This window comes from Galleria mellonella, unplaced genomic scaffold (genome assembly GCF_026898425.1).
Source record: "Galleria mellonella isolate WM207_F2 unplaced genomic scaffold, CSIRO_AGI_GalMel_v1 utg56, whole genome shotgun sequence".
Classification (NCBI taxonomy): Eukaryota; Metazoa; Arthropoda; class Insecta; order Lepidoptera; family Pyralidae; genus Galleria; species Galleria mellonella.
In genome coordinates, this window is record NW_026442117.1 from 1,075,757 (window position 1) to 1,092,129 (window position 16,373).

Here is a 16,373-nt window from a genome sequence, read left to right on the forward strand (position 1 = left end):
TAGGATCATCTTGACACGTGCCTGACGACTCATCTGAGCCTTACCTAGTAATATAATCATATTATCTGTGGTATTATTTATTTATTTATTTATTTACACTTCAGTGCACCAAGTAAAAAGAGAAATAACAAATACAGTAAATAGTAAATGAGAAGTGATACAAAAGGCGGCCTTATCGCTGAGCAATCTCTTCCAGACAACCTTTGGGCAGAGAACATTATTCTTTACTCTATATTAACAATATATTATTTTCTTTTGCAGGTAAGTACTTACAACATCGTTGGCACTTTGCTGCTTTACCTAAGAATCGGTCTCGTGGTGAATCCTTCATATTTAAGTAAGGTAACGAACGCTAAATTTTTGCTATACTATATTATTAGTTTATTTATTTATTTATACTTTATTGTATACACTAATTAAATAAAGAAATATGATAGTATAAAGCTTAACTCTATATGAGTTTTTTTTTTAATGGGTGATAATGGAATGGTAACCCCACCCGCGCCACCGGTATACACCGGCGGGGCACCAGTGAAGGATGATAGGTGAGGATGAAGCAGGTCAGTTAGTCCATTATGACGAATTCAATAAGACTTGTTCACGATGGTTTCCAGGGAGAACCACGTGGAGGTCGACCTGATAGGGTAAATTGCTAACAATGGGGCTGTCAAACTCCATTGCTAACAATCCCTTTTCCCCCACTCTATATGAGTTCTTTTCCAGTAAACCCAAAGTCAAATTTATTTATTTTAATAGGTAATCTTTTAACATTTATTTTTGCAGACATGAGATAGAAAAAGCCGTTTTAGTTATAGTATAGAAATTTGTTGTATAAATGTAAAAGTTTGTATACTTATATTTAGATAGATAAATAGTTTTTTCTCAAACATGCTTGGAAATGTGAGCATTATTTTGACAATCTTCTTAGAGATAAATCAAAATTGCCGTACTGTCCAGATACATGGGGGCAGCGGCCGACAAAAGTTGTATGAAAATCCATATCTGTCGTGTTTTGCGGCCAGATAAATTACTATGTAAACTCATATCTGTCCTGTAATTTAAAAATGGAATGACCTTTTATTTCAAAACATGGCTACCAAAGAGGTAACTAATAAAAAGTTTTATTTAAATTTCGAACTAGCTTACAAATAGAAAGCTGTTTATTGAAAAAAAAACAAAGGAACATTATGGCGCGTGAAAAATTATTATTCGTCTTTGAACTTAAAAAGTAAAATTGTGTTTTTGATTTCCGCGCATTGTTTGAGAAAAGTACTATACAAGCCTTGGCCACAACTAGACATTGATGGACTCACGTATGTGTGCCTCGGCTTCGCCTCGGCCCACATTTGCACGTTCGTCCATCAATGCCTCAGTTGCTGGCCGCTGCAGTAATGTACTATTATTACCACTAATAAAAAAAAAAACAATAATAAAGAAAAAAAACAGTTCATTTTGCTGGTTGCTGGAGCCGCCTCAGCTGTTGCTATATATGCACACCTCCAGCGAGAGGTACCTACATAGCGCTGATTTTCAGGCGGCCCCTTATTTATTTGTATATTTCCTACTCATACACACTAGAGTTAACTGGAATTTGATTAGAAAAAAAAAAAGAATTATTTTGTTTAATTCCGCTACCATTAGTATGTAACTGCCAACCTTCCATATTAGCCATCAATCTCCGACTGCCATTTCGTCCGCGCACGTTTTGCGACACGTGTTTCACAACTAAACGAGGCATCTTCAGGCAAATTATAAGATCGCTTCTCGGAGCCTTGTGTTAACCGTTCGGCTCACAAATTGGGCTTAATTTTCGAGCGTTGGCAATCACATACATACTAATGGTAGCGGAATTAAACAAAATCGTTCTAATTAAATATAATCAGTTGTATGGACTTCCGCAAGACAACACCTAGTTCAGTAAATTATGTGTACATTTACAGTATTTATTATATTATAAGTATATATACAAGTATATGTTTTTTTTTATACAACTTAGAATGGCAAACGAGCTGGCGGCCCGCCTGATGGAAAGTGGTAACCGTCGCCTATAGACATGAGTACTACTATGGACTGAACAGAGTATACTGTTTCACCCATGATACCCCCCATGCGTTTCTATTCTTAAGGACTCAGGTGTTATTCCTCTGTACCCAGTAAATTCACTGCCATATCCCACCCTTCAAACCGAAACACAGCCATGCAAACACAGCTGCTTCACGGTTGAAACACGAATGGTACAGAGGTACCCAAGCAATCGACTTTTGTACAAAGTCTCCCTCTGGTATATATATATATATATATATATATATATATATTATATAGACTATAATATATAATTCTACTACATTACCCTTTAGTACTATTTTCCTGTGTTCTCTTTTCAATATCTCCATTATTCTCTCCTGTTGTATGTGTGTTTTTATATATATATATATATATAAACATACACTGGTATCTATATAATAGTGCGCCATCTACCCTTTGTCTTTTTCTCAATGTCCTCTACCTAAAGGTTGTCTGGAAAAGACTGCTAAGCGATAAGGCCACTTTTGTATCACTTATTTTATTTATTATTATTTTTTTTACTTGGTGCAATAAAGTGTACCTAAAATAAATAGACAAATTTTTTAATTAAAATATATTCCAATTTACACAAGCAAAAGCACGAGATACAACTAGTATTGTGATTTGTAACTACTTGTAAATAAACAGTAGATAAATCTGTTTGAGTCATAAAATTACGAGACCTTTCCGCTGTTTTCCGGTGATATTTTAATACCGGTTCTTATCGGCTGGCCGTTTGCGGTAAACCCCTTTGCCTTGTGATATTTTGAAATTATTTTCAATTATCACTAATCATAGGTTAATAATATATAATAACATAAAGTGTTGGCAACCCAACAAATATATTTAATATTTTATTTTTATATCCTGGCAACTGTAAAACTCTTTTGCATCAATTATTGTAACCGAACAAACGTGTTTTCTTGTATTATAATATTGTAAATAGACAGATAGATTTTTATTGTTTCCTCCAAAAGATTACAATAGTAAACTATCTATACCCTATAAATTCACTGCTATAGTGGGATATGGCACGTGTGTATTTCAATCTATATTTATGTTACTGTATTTCACTTGAATTATTCACTTGTCATTGTATATTTTTATTTATGGTGCAATAAAGAGTTAAATAAATAAACTAATGACCTTGTGAATCCCTCACCAGAGGGAGACTTTGTACAAAAGTCGATTGCTTGAGTACCTCTGTTACATTTGTGTTTCTACCGTGAAGCAGTTGTGTTTGCATGGCAGTGTTTCGGTTTGAAGGCTGGGTGTTTATGTATATATGACGTGAATTTACAGGGTACAGAGAAATAACATTTGAGTACTCAGGAATGATAACGCATGGGGGTATCAAGGGTGAAACAGTATACTCTTTTATATCCATGGTACTGCTCATGTCTATAGGCGACGGTTACCATTTTCCATCAGGTGGGCCGTTAGCTTGTTTGCCATTAAAAGTTGCATAAAAAAGTAACATACAAACAAAATATGTTGACAGTGTCTGGTGATTTTTTTTCTCATACGATGCGATACGATGATGCTAACGCTAATATATCTATCGAAGGGCTGATTGTCGAATAATATTTAGACCTTTTTTTTCCAATACAAACAGTTCCTAGCTGCCAATTGCTTTCGACGGAACGACATTTGTCGAGTCAGCTAATTTTTGTATGGTCGTCAGTGAGTACGTAGCCGGCTGCAGCCTTGGCTGGCGGCTGAGTACGTTCTAATGCCATTCGTCGCCTGCTGTTCAGATGTCGATTTGACTCACTATGTCTATCGTAATGTTTCTAAATAGTAAACAAGTGTATTAAGTTTTTCAACGTGCCTCCGATCTAATTGTTTATAATTACTCCTCTCCATCCAAAGGTTGCCTGGAAGAGATCGCTCTTAGCGATAAGGTCGCCCATTGTTTTCTCATTGTGATTATTTCTTGTAATTGTTTATATTTATAATAAGTTTACTATTGTAATCTTTTGGAGGAAACAATAAAGAGTATCTATCTATCTATCTATATAATAATAATAATAATAATAAAGCCTTTTATTTATTTCCATATTCCTAATATATATACAGTATTGTTAGTATCTAATCTATTTTATATTTTTTCTTAATAACTAATTGTTAGTGTAATTTTTTCTTCGATTCTTGGATATGGACCCCTCTTTGGGTGAAGGCCTCCTCCATCTTTCTCCACAACTCTCTGTTTCTGCCTATCATAAACCAGTCTTTTCCTGTATATTCTAATATATCATCAGTCCACCGTCTTATTGGTCTACCAACGTTCCTCTTACCTCGTGGTCCTGTCCATTTCGTACTTTGAAACGTCCATCTATTATCAGTAAATCGTGAGATGTGACCCGCCCATTGCCATTTTATACGTAGAGCATGTGTGACTGCATCTGTTAATTTAGTTCTTTGTCTGATTTTTTCATTTTTAATTTTATGTATTTTTCTTAATCCTAATATACTTCTTTCCATAGCTCTTTGTGTTGTTGTAATTTTTTGTTTAACTTTCTTTGTAAAAATCCATGTTTGGCTAGCATATAATAAGCAAGGCAAAAGACAAGTGTCAAATACATTTTTTTTCATATTTATAGAATAATCTCCTTTTAAAATTTCTTTAAGGGACCAAAATTTTTTCCATGTTATGTTACATCTTCTTCCTATTTCTTCTTCGTTGTTTATTTTGTTAAATGATACTTGTTTACCCAAATATATGTACTTATCTACGTATTCTATGTTGTTTTCCCTTCTTTTAATTGGTATTTTTAAGCTGTTGGTCATTATTTTAGTTTTTGTAGTATTCATTTCTAAGCCTACTTTGAAACTTTCCTGATCTAGAGTATATATCAAATTCTCCAATTCTTTAGCTGTCTCAGCCAGTACAACAATATCATCTGCGAATCTAAGATGGCTTAAATAGCACCTATTTATTTTTATACCCTTATTTTTCCAGTTTAGGTTTTGGAAAATATTTTCTAATACAGCAATAAATAATTTAGGTGATAAAGGATCCCCCTGTCTAACTCCTCTTTCTATTTTTATTTTACTTCCTTTAGTTTCTAGTTTAACTTGACTATAATTATTTGAGTATATGTATATTAAAATATTTATGTATTTTTGATCTACATTAAATTGTTTCAGGGCAGTCCATAAAGAATTATGGCTAATGCTATCAAAGGCTTTATTATAATCTATAAATGCTAGGTATAAAGGTCTATTAAATTCATTGTATTTTTCTATTACTTGTTCTAATGTTTGTATATGGTCTATTGTGCTAAATCCTGAACGAAAACCGGCTTGTTCTATCGGTTGTGCTTTATCAATTTCTTTTGTTATTCGTCTTAATATTATAGATGAGAAGAGTTTGTATATACTCACAAGTAAGCTAATTGGCCTATAATTTGCTATATCTAATGGATTGCCCTTTTTATACAATAATACGATATCTGACATACACCATTGTTTTGGTACTATTTCAGTATCTAATATCATGTTGAAAAGCTGTGTAAGGTATTTAAGTAGAACAGGTGTGCTAATTTTCACAATTTCATTGCTTATTCTGTCTGGACCAGGGCTTTTATCAGATTTTAGTTGTTTTATTCTTTCTTATATTTCATTTTCGTGTATTACATCGATAGTTTTTATTTTACTAGTGCACTTTATTTCTTGTTCTACTTTAAATTCTTCGTCCTTTTTTGTATAAAGTTCCTTATAAAAATTTGTTGCTTGGACTAATATATCGTCTCTGGATACTATTGTATTGGATTTGTTACCTAGCCTTTGTATCCATGTATTATGCAGGTTTAGTTCTTTAAAAGCTCGTTTAGTGCTTTTATATTTTTTTTTTTAAATTTTTCTTAATTATTTTTTGTCTATAATCACTATAGTCTTTCCTAATTGACTTTTTTGTTTCTTTATACAGTTGGCTTAATTCTACTTTCATGTCTTTTGTTTTATTTTTTGTAAATGCCAATTCTGTTCTTCGTTTTATTAGGGACTTGGAATTTTCACTGAATATTTTATTTCTGTTCTCTTTAACTCTACTATTTGTATTGATCGTTGAACTATATAATATTGCTTCTTCAATTACATCATAGTAATTTTGGACATTTATGATTCCTTCTATTTTTGCTTCAATACGATAATTCAGACAGTTCCTGAAATTTGTTATCTCCATTTCTGTTTCGGGAATCCTTGGTATATTATTAAATTTAATTCTGCTTTTTTTCGGTAATATTAATTGTAAAGTTGTTCTTACAAGTCTGTGATCAGATGGAAATTCTATATTATTTATAACTTCGCAATCAGTTACTAGTTTTGGCATATTCGTCAATATAAAATCTATTTCATTTTTTACTTTTTCATCTGGTGATTGCCAAGTCCATTTTTTGGACGGTTTTTTCTTAAAAAATGTATTTGTTATCGATAGTTTATATTCGAGAGCGTATTCTATTAGTCGTTCGCCTTGTTTATTTCTTTTTCCGTATCCATATTTGCCCATAATGATGTTTTCTTCTTTCTTAGGATATCCTATTTTAGCATTAAAGTCTCCGATTACAATCAGTTTGTTATTAGTTAAAGTATGTGCTTTCTCAAGTTCTTTATAAAATTTTTCAATTTCTATTTCTGTACTACTCTCTGTTGGTGCATATACCTGAATTATTGATATATTCCAATCTTCGAATTTTAATTGAAGTAGCGCTATTCTTTCAGAGACACCAGTAAAACTAACTATGTTGTTTTTCAATGATTTCTTTATTAAAAATCCAACTCCATATAAACCTTTTGATTGTCCAATATAACATAAAATATAATCTTGGTATTCTTCAATATTACAACCCATTTTTCTAACTTCAGATAGCCCTATTATATCAAAGTTTATATTTCTGAGAGCATATGTTAGTTGTAAGTATCTTTCTATTGATGACAATGATCTCACATTATATGTGCATATGTTTAGATATCTTCTTTTATCATTTTTTAATCTATTTCTTATGTTTATATTTGTAGATGAAGGGTGATGGTCTAATTTCCCACGAGGACCAGTCGGCTTGGGAAATGTTTTGCTTGTATTAGTTTTATTAATATACGGTATACTGTTGCGGTGACTGATGACTTTATCCTAGCTATTTTCTTTAAATGCAGAGTTGTAAGATGTAAAAGAGTTACTTCTTCCTCTCATTACGTCATATGCATTTATTTTGTTTGTTTTGGACGCGACGTACTGCTTTCGTTGTTGGGGCTTTGGAGAAGTTGATATTTCCCTTTTCCTTTTTTCTACAGAGAATGACTTTTCTTTAATAATCAGTTTATCATATTTTATAACTGCATAGTTTCCTTTGTTCCTTTCATCGGAAAGTTTCTTTTGTAATTCTTTCCTTGTATCAAGAACCTCCTTGGGGTAGTCATCAGAAACATATGCATCTTTAAGTTTCTTTTTATTCATCATTATTTCATTTTTAATCCAACCATTGACAAATGAAATCAATATCGGTCTTGTTTTCGGATTATTTATATCTTTCTTGCCAAGTCGATAGATAGCATCTATATCTCTATGTTCTAGGCCGATATTTAAATCATTCCCTAATTTTTGTTTAATTAAATCCATGAGATCAGTTACAGTTTTTTCGTTCTCTTTAATTCCATAAATAATAAGATTATTTTTTCTTTTATATTTTTCTAAGTTAGAAATTTTTTCCTTCAAGATTTTATTTTCTAGCTTCAATTTTTCTATATCGTGCGTAAAAGGTATTAATTTTTCATCTAATTGCGAAATAATTTCTTTTGTTTGATTTGCCATTTCGATTTTCATTCGAGTAAAAAGATCTTCGAAATTATCCATAATATTATTATTATCTGTTTGTAAATGGATAAAAATTTATATTTGTTATGGCAACACTAAGTATATTACCTCTAGTAACACTGACGAATGTCAGGTATATTATTAGGTTGGTATTATGTGACACTTCAAAATAATTATTTCTAACCTCAAATTTTGCAGTTTTGTTACATTAGATTCCTTCTGTTATTTTCTGTTTTCTTTGAAATATTCACTTCAATAGATAAACAAAACACTATATTCTTCTTTAACAGTATTTTTAATGCACCTTGACAACTTTTGATATTGGATTGGAATTTAAAGTACATAGACAAGAACAGCACGTGTTGCGTCGATGACAGCTCACCACAGACTCTATATATTACTTAGTAATAAAAGATTTCATTTGTAGCTAGAACTGGTTTTGTTGACGCGACGAATAATTGCATGGCTTACTGTATGCTGTGCCATAAGTCTACAGTGATTTTATTATGTTTATTTTATTAGGTAAATATTCTTTATTTAAGTATTTATTTTTATTTATTTATATAAGGAACACCAACAGCATATTGCATTATAACATATAGGTATAACAAACATTAAATACAATACAATATTAATGCACATGCCTATTATAGGTATTCACAGCATTCACTTTAACGTAATTATACAGTGTAAGAAATTTAAGTAAATAACAAAAATAAACATGTAATCTAAGTTGTGAGCAAAATCAGAAAATAAGATTATGAGTAAATTAAATTAAAAAAAATATTAAAAAATATATATATTATGACAATTAGAGTTAATGTTCATAAGATTGTTGTACAAAGTGCTTCAGCAATTTATTCCTGTAGGAATTCGAATTATCGTACACTATATCAATTTCAGGTAATTTGGCAAATCAATAAAATATCAGAAAATACAATTATGAGTGAATTGAATTAAAAAATATTAAAAAAAAATACATTAAAGAATATTTACATAAAACAAAATATTACTAGAAAGTGTTGCCATTCTTATTTTTTGTCATAAGCCACCATCTTAATTATCTTTGGCGGTTTGATCATTTGTACTTTATATAGTAAACGACTAAAAAAAAATTCGACGGAATGTCTGTCGCATGTGTAATAACAATAATGATCTGGATTCTTATGCAACGGTATTAGTATCGCGTGAACACGGAAGATCAACGGACGGACGGACGGACAGACGTCCACATGAAAGTAATAATCGTTAAGAGTTTGTCACGCGAACCATTACTTGTTAATGTGTGTGTGTGTGTGTGTGTGTTATGTAAATACGTAGCTACACTGTTAACACTAATAACGCCTATTTAAAATTTTACCGCGAAAGTCAATTTAAAACGAGATGATCATAAAACCGAAAGTCATCGGGGAAATATTAAAAAAAAAAGTGTGTTTATGGTAAGGCTTTTTCTATGGTATTAGGCGGGTAATTTGAATTTAATTGTGAGACAAAAATTGAACGAAAATTTATTTGAAACAAACAATGCATCGAAACGGCTTGCTCAGAGTCTTCTGGGTTATTTATTTATCGAACACATAACCCCTGTAATATATTTCAATCTGTTTTCGATTATCGGAGAAGACATAGTTTCAAGTGAAGCCGCGGTACTTTTTTCTAATATCAAGTAAATTCATTCATTACACCACGATAAATGCCAGTTTGACTCAATGGTCGACTGGTAGAGAACACCGTCCGGTGTTAAATCCGCCATATGTACATAGAATTTTACTGTGCATTAAAGTTTAAATAAATAAATAAATTAGCATTTAATTGATGATTTTTATTTATTTAAAAAAATCAATTAAATTAATTATTATTTATATAAATGGATAAATTACTGGCAATTAGGTAATATATAGAAATAACTATATACTGTAGTTACAATAACTATTTATATATTGGTCCAATAATGAATAGATTAAATATTATTTATTTACGATACGATATTGAAATAAAGAATCCGATCGAAATGTATGTATATATGGTAGATATCTGCCCAGTATGGGTGAAATCGTAATGGGTGACTACGGACAAATGGCCCGGCATGACCCATTTTTTTTTAATAAACTACAGCCCATGTTGCTAGTTGATAAATTTAACATTTTACAACAAAAAGAATTTTCAAATCTGTTACAAACAAAAAATCAAATCTTACTTTTTTTATTTTTTTTTTACACAACTTAGAATGGCAAACAAGCTGACGGCCCACCTGATGGAAAGTGGCAACCGTCACCCATAGACATGAGCAGCACCATGGACATAACAGTACACATACATACAGTTTCGCCCATGATACCCCCATGCTTTGCCATTCCTAAGAACTGCTTGAAAATATAAATTAAGAAAAACGTGGAGATAAAATCATACAATTTTCGCATATAAATCTTTAATTTTAAACTCGCATGCCAAATAATAAGCGAAAAACTCTAATCTTGGCAAATAAAACACGTAACACACATAATTCACTGTTACACTTTCATATTTAAACAAAAGAATTTACGGATCTGTGACCACTTTCGCCCGAAATATCCAAACTACACATTGCGTAAGATCGTTTAAAAAACAATGCATACTAAATTGTAAAAGTACTGTTACAATTAATTTTTTTCTTCTCTGTTATATAACGCCCTCGGAGTTTAATTGCTACATACATACATAGCTAATATCACTATTGATCACTTGTATGATGCTTGAGTGATTAATTTTAATGAATTTCAAACGAAAAATAAGTTTATCCGTTGTCCAATTTATGTGATATCTTATTTATATTTTATTATATATATATATATATATATATATATATATATATATATATATATATATATATATGCATATTAATCGATATGCTTGTCTGGCGGATTGGTAAACGCAGTTAGGCTTTGGAGATGTTTTAAGAGAGACACTGCTGGCCATTTTTCGAGTTTTTTTTTTTTTTTTACAACTTAGAATGGCTAACAAGTTGACGGCCCACCTGATGGAAAGTGGTAACCGTCGCCTACAGACATGAGCAGTACCATGGACATAACAGAGTATACCGTTTCGCCCATGATACTTTCCTTAAGGACTTAGGTGTTATGCCTCTGTACCCTGTAAGTTCACTGCCATATATATTACGTACTAGTTGTCTTTCTTTCTAATAAAATATACGGAAATATGACAGTGGAAACCAAATGTACAAAGGCGAGCTTAACTCTGTAACAGTTCTCTTTAATAAAACCAAAGTGGAAAAGAGCATGAATAAATAATTATAAAATAGTCTCTTTTATTTTCATTAAAGTCATTTACACTCTAGTTAAACTATAATTAAGATGAGATGTCAAGACCGTTGTCTGTCATGACAAGACATGAGTCGTGCAAACAGCCAACACGCACTGGACCCCACCAAGGGCAAGTCACTCATACAGCTATACAATTAAACACAAATTAACAATAATTATGAAAACAAAATGGCGACCCCGACAAGGTCAGCTGTCAAGTGAAAGCGCGCGCGCGGGGAAATAGAGAGGCGGTGATCCGAACACCGATTGTTCATTCATGGATTTATCGATTCAAAGGTCGGGGTCATTATTTAGATTTATTTCGATTGCGTATAGATTCGATTCCATTAGGGATAATGATTAACAATATTCATTATGTATAATGGTTTTATTATTTTTTATTGTTTGACCATGCCCGATCGTCCATTGTTAAATCGAATTTTAAATTGAATCCGAATTATTCTAAACGAATGCATAAACATAATAAAAAGAATCACTTTTACTATCAATCTTTAATTGATAGTATAATATTACAAATGGTAATCGAGTCTATTTCTTGCTAAATACTTTCTTTGAATGTTCGTGTCTAATAATTGTAATAAATCACATTCATCAATCATTTAATGTATTAATAAACGTCCAAATATGAATTTCTCAATTCGATTGTATTTAATCGATTATTAAAATCGATTATATTTGTGTAGCCGTGTGATCCCAGTATAGAATAAGCCACCGCTTTACCGTGGGTGTCGTAACTGTCGTAACTCGAGAAATGGCCAGCTTAAAACATCTCCAAAGCCTAACTACGTTTAACAAACCGCCTGCCAAGCGTAGCAACTACTGGCAAAACCCCACGTATGTTCAGCAGTGGACAGTTAAAGGCTGATATGACGAAGCAATAAATACCTTTATTTTTTTTTATGAGAATCACTAGTTATCGCATATCGGCTGCGGCATCGATCGGCAAGTGCGTAGAGGCCGTGTTACAACACTATTGTTTCCCAAGTGTTAATTTGGTTTGCTTCGGCAGCCGGTGTGAGACTCGTACATGGATGTTATTCTCATGAATCTATTACTATTATTAGTAATTGATGTGTGGGCGTTGGAAAAAGCGGTTGAAACGAGCGGTATGGTGTGTTGAGGCTAGGGCTGCCATCTGTCAAGAATTCCTTGGATTTGTCCTAGTTTGAAGGGCGTCTGGGGGCCGTGTAGCAGGGGTTTGTTTATAAGTAGGTGATCAATTAAAATAGATCTTAGTTACAAATTTATCCACAATAACCCTGTTTTTATATAACAATGTTTTTATTTTTGTTACAAAAAAATATTTTTTTAGAAGTGTCCGGGGAAAAAAACCGTATATCGTCCGAATGTCCGGGATTTTTACCGTGTTTATTCGGTGTCGGCAATTTAGGTGATGGCAGCCCTAGTTGAGGCGTATATTGTCTATGGTATAGGTTAAAAATATTACTTGACTCGTCTGCATGAGAAAGGCAATTTGTTTTATGAGTTTTTTCGATGTAATTAAGATTATAAAAAAAAAAGATTGCTTTAATTTTTTTTTAATTGGAGATGCATTTGTTTAGGTATCCCGTCCACGCTGTTTGATACGGGTGGCGGGATGCCTGCTCTATGGACACATAGAGTATACAAATTTGGGTATATAGTACAAATTAAGGGGCATAAAGTAAGACTATGTAAGGCCTATGACTTGTTGGAGTTTTAATATTGGCTGTTGACACTGAGGATTTTTAGAATAATGTATTATTTTTAAATTCGTTCTATGTCAGATTTTTATAAGACATGTCTCATATTTTTTCACTAAACTTATTTTATGTCACAAATACACATATGTTTTACTACTGCATCCTGCTATTTACAATAAGACTGCTACTGAGATAATAGAGTTTTTTTTTAATGGGTGATAATGGAATGGTAACCCCACCCGCGGTATCGGTATACACCGGCGGGGCACCAGTGAAGAATGAGGAGGTGAGGATGAAGCAGGTCAATTAGCCCATCGTGACGAATTCAACAAGAATTGTTCACGATGGTTTCCAAGGGGGAACCACGTGGAGGTCGACCTAATAGGGCATACGAGGTTTGTCCGGAAATATATGTTTTTTAAAAATTTTATTTTACAATTATTCAGGTAAATCAATTTTATCCCCTTCAAAATGTGACATAATGCTTGTCAAACGTTTCCATGTGCTTGAAACAGCTGCCCCGTCGTAGCTTTTTTTATCTCATTTATGTCCCCCACCGAGAATTTGGTTTTTGGGAACAAGAAGAATAAAATCCGGCGTAGGGGGGGTGTTCGGTCACTCGTAATGGAATTTTTACTCAAAAACTCACGGACAACAAGAGATGGGCAGGGGCATTGTCGTGGTGAAGAATCCAACGCCCCTCTCGCGCCAATTCTGGACGAACTCGTGCCACACGAGCTTTGAGAGCACATCGACGTAGAATTTTCCATCAACTGTCTGGCCTGGAGGGACTAATTCTTGATGGACAATCCCCCGAACATCGAAAAAAACAATCAACATTGTCTTGACATTTGAGCGGGATTTTCTTGATTTTTTTGTTCGTGGTTCCCCGGATGTCTTCCACTCTTTGCTTTCACGGCCATTCTTGCCGAGTTTCGAGAGAAACTTGATTACGACGCGCTGCTCTTCAACGGAAGGCTCCATGCCGACGGGGTTTCGTTAAGAGGTAACTTCACAGATTCTGGGTCAATATAGGAATGGTATATATTTCGTTGGTTTGAACTTTCCGGACATCCTCCCCCCACCGAGATAATGATCTCGATTGGGCAATCCATTCGATTAGGATATATGGTCTATGTGCAGTGGTGGGTATGTGGCTTTGCGTAAATGAGGTCCTGGGTTCGATTCTGGGTCAATATAGGAATGGTATATTTCGTTTTTATGGATATTGTAGGCAATTCTTTTTAGATGTTAGTGTTTTTTTTTTTTTCATACAACTTAGAATGGCAAACAAGCTGACGGCCCACCTGATGGAAAGTGGTATATATCTTCCATGTACAGACAGCGACCAGTTACGATTTTATTGTACGTATTGATATTAAATGCAAAATTTGTATATACCCGTGCAAAGTCGGGTTGGATGGCTAGTATTTCCTAATTAGATGAGCATTCAGTAACGGCATGTCGATTACTTTGCATTTAGTAGAAAGTTTGTGGAAGTGTATGCAACTTCCAATATATCAAGGTTGCAACCGCTAAGGACGATGAACCGGCTGTGTGTTATTAATCATTTTCGTCCTCTCTTTCCCTCGTTTGTAAATTCCTAATGTGCGAGTGAGATGCACAGTCGATACGGATGCACTTTACCAGTTCTGCAGCTTCCAGAGCAAAGACCTTGAATGGACTGTATTTTTTTTTTGTATAAATTAATTATAATGACTTTACATTCGACTTTACCTAGTATTTGCTGTAATATATTTTTAAACTTGCGCCGCCTGCCCACTTCTATCTGTTCTCCTTTAACCAAAGGTTGTCTGTAAGAGATTGCCCTAGCGATAAGACCGCCTTTTGTACCTTTATGTGTATATTTCAATCTGTATTGTTACTGTATTTCACTTGAATTATTCACTTGTCATTGTATATTTAATTTAATTTGTAGAATTATATAAATAAACTAATGACCTTGTGAATGAATACCGTGTGGTACTGGCATAGTATAGAGTTGGCTCCGGTTCTTACGCGTCTTTTTCGGCTTAGCTACTCATCGGGCATAGTCCCAAAGTTTTGGAAGACTGCTCTGGTGCATCCGATCCCTAAAAAGGGAGATCGCTCAGATCCAGCTAACTATAGGCCCATAGCTATCACTTCCTTATTCTCGAAGGTTATGGAATCCATCATTAACCGTCAACTGCTCCGGTACCTAGAAGAGCACCGGCTGATCTGTGATCGCCAGTATGGCTTTCGACAGGGACGTTCGGCCGGTGATCTTTTAGCTTACTTAACACACCGATGGGCAGTGGCAATCGAGAGTAAGGGAGAGGCCTTAGCAGTTAGTCTGGATATTGCGAAGGCCTTTGATCGGGTGTGGCATAGAGCGCTGCTTTCAAAGCTACCTTCATTTGGGTTGCCTGCGAGACTGTGCATTTGGGTCGCCAGTTTTCTCAAGGAACGTAGCATTAAGGTCGTAGTCGACGGTGCATGCTCTGATTTAAAACCTTTGAATGCTGGTGTCCCGCAAGGCTGTGTACTATCTCCGACTCTGTTTCTTCTTTATCAATGATATGTTACAGATAAGTAATATTCATTGCTATGCGGACGACAGTACAGGAGATACATTATATACCGGTCATGCAAAGATCTCGCGGGCACATACCGATGAGTGCCGGAATAGACTTGTGTCTGAAATCGAAACTTCACTCCATCAAGTTTCGATCTGGGGTGAACAAAATCTTGTCCAATTTAACCCCAAAAAGACACAAGTCTGCGCGTTTACCGCAAAAAAGACGCCGTTTGTCGTATCTCCTCACTTTCAGGGCACTTCCCTTGATAAAAAGTCAAGTCTAGGAATTCTGGGCGTTGATATATCTTGCGACGTCCAGTTTTGCGGTCATCTGGAGGAGAAGGCTAAGATAGCTTCCAAAAAGTTAGGAGTGCTCAATAGGGTGAGACGATATTTCATGCCAGAACACCGCCTGAAATTATATAAAGCCCAAGTCAGGCCGCATATGGAATACTGTTCTCACCTGTGGGCAGGAGCGCCACAGTACCAACTATAGACCGCATTCAAAGTCGGGCGGCTCGAATTATCGATAGTCAACGCCTTACTGTCCGACTTGACCCATTGAAACTGCGCAGAGATGTTGCGTCTCTGTGCATCTTCTACCGAATTTATCATGGGGAGTGTTCTGAGGAATTGTTCGGATTGATACCTGCTGCTGATTTTCACCACCGTTAAAGTTTCATCCCAATCATCTGGACGAGTGGCGGTCTTCCACCGTGCGTTTTTCAAGGCACTTTCTTCCACGCACAACCATTCTTTGGAATCAACTTCCAGCAGCAGTATTTCCGAACCGATACGACAACATAACCTTCAAGAAAAGAGTATATTCCTTTTTAAAAGGCCGGCAGCATACCTGCAATGCCGCTGGTGTTGTGGGTGATCATGGGCGGCGGTAGTCACTTACCATCAGGTGAGCCGCATGCTCGTTTGCCCCC

General features: G+C 34.4%; 1 protein-coding gene across 2 annotated transcripts in view; it reads left to right on the forward strand.

The window, feature by feature from the left end:
• LOC113521152 (ataxin-2 homolog) overlaps positions 1-16,373 on the forward strand; it is a 68,468-nt gene that overhangs the window by 25,937 nt on the left and 26,158 nt on the right. Inside the window, exon 1 of one of the 2 annotated variants that reach the window (XM_052899064.1) lies at positions 9,297-9,315. The exons of the other annotated variant lie outside the window; for it this stretch is intronic. Within the exon in view, the coding sequence (XP_052755024.1) occupies positions 9,313-9,315 (3 nt within the window). The 5' untranslated portion in view covers positions 9,297-9,312. Of the gene's footprint in view, positions 1-9,296; positions 9,316-16,373 lie in introns of those variants that run through there. 2 annotated transcript variants of the gene reach the window in all.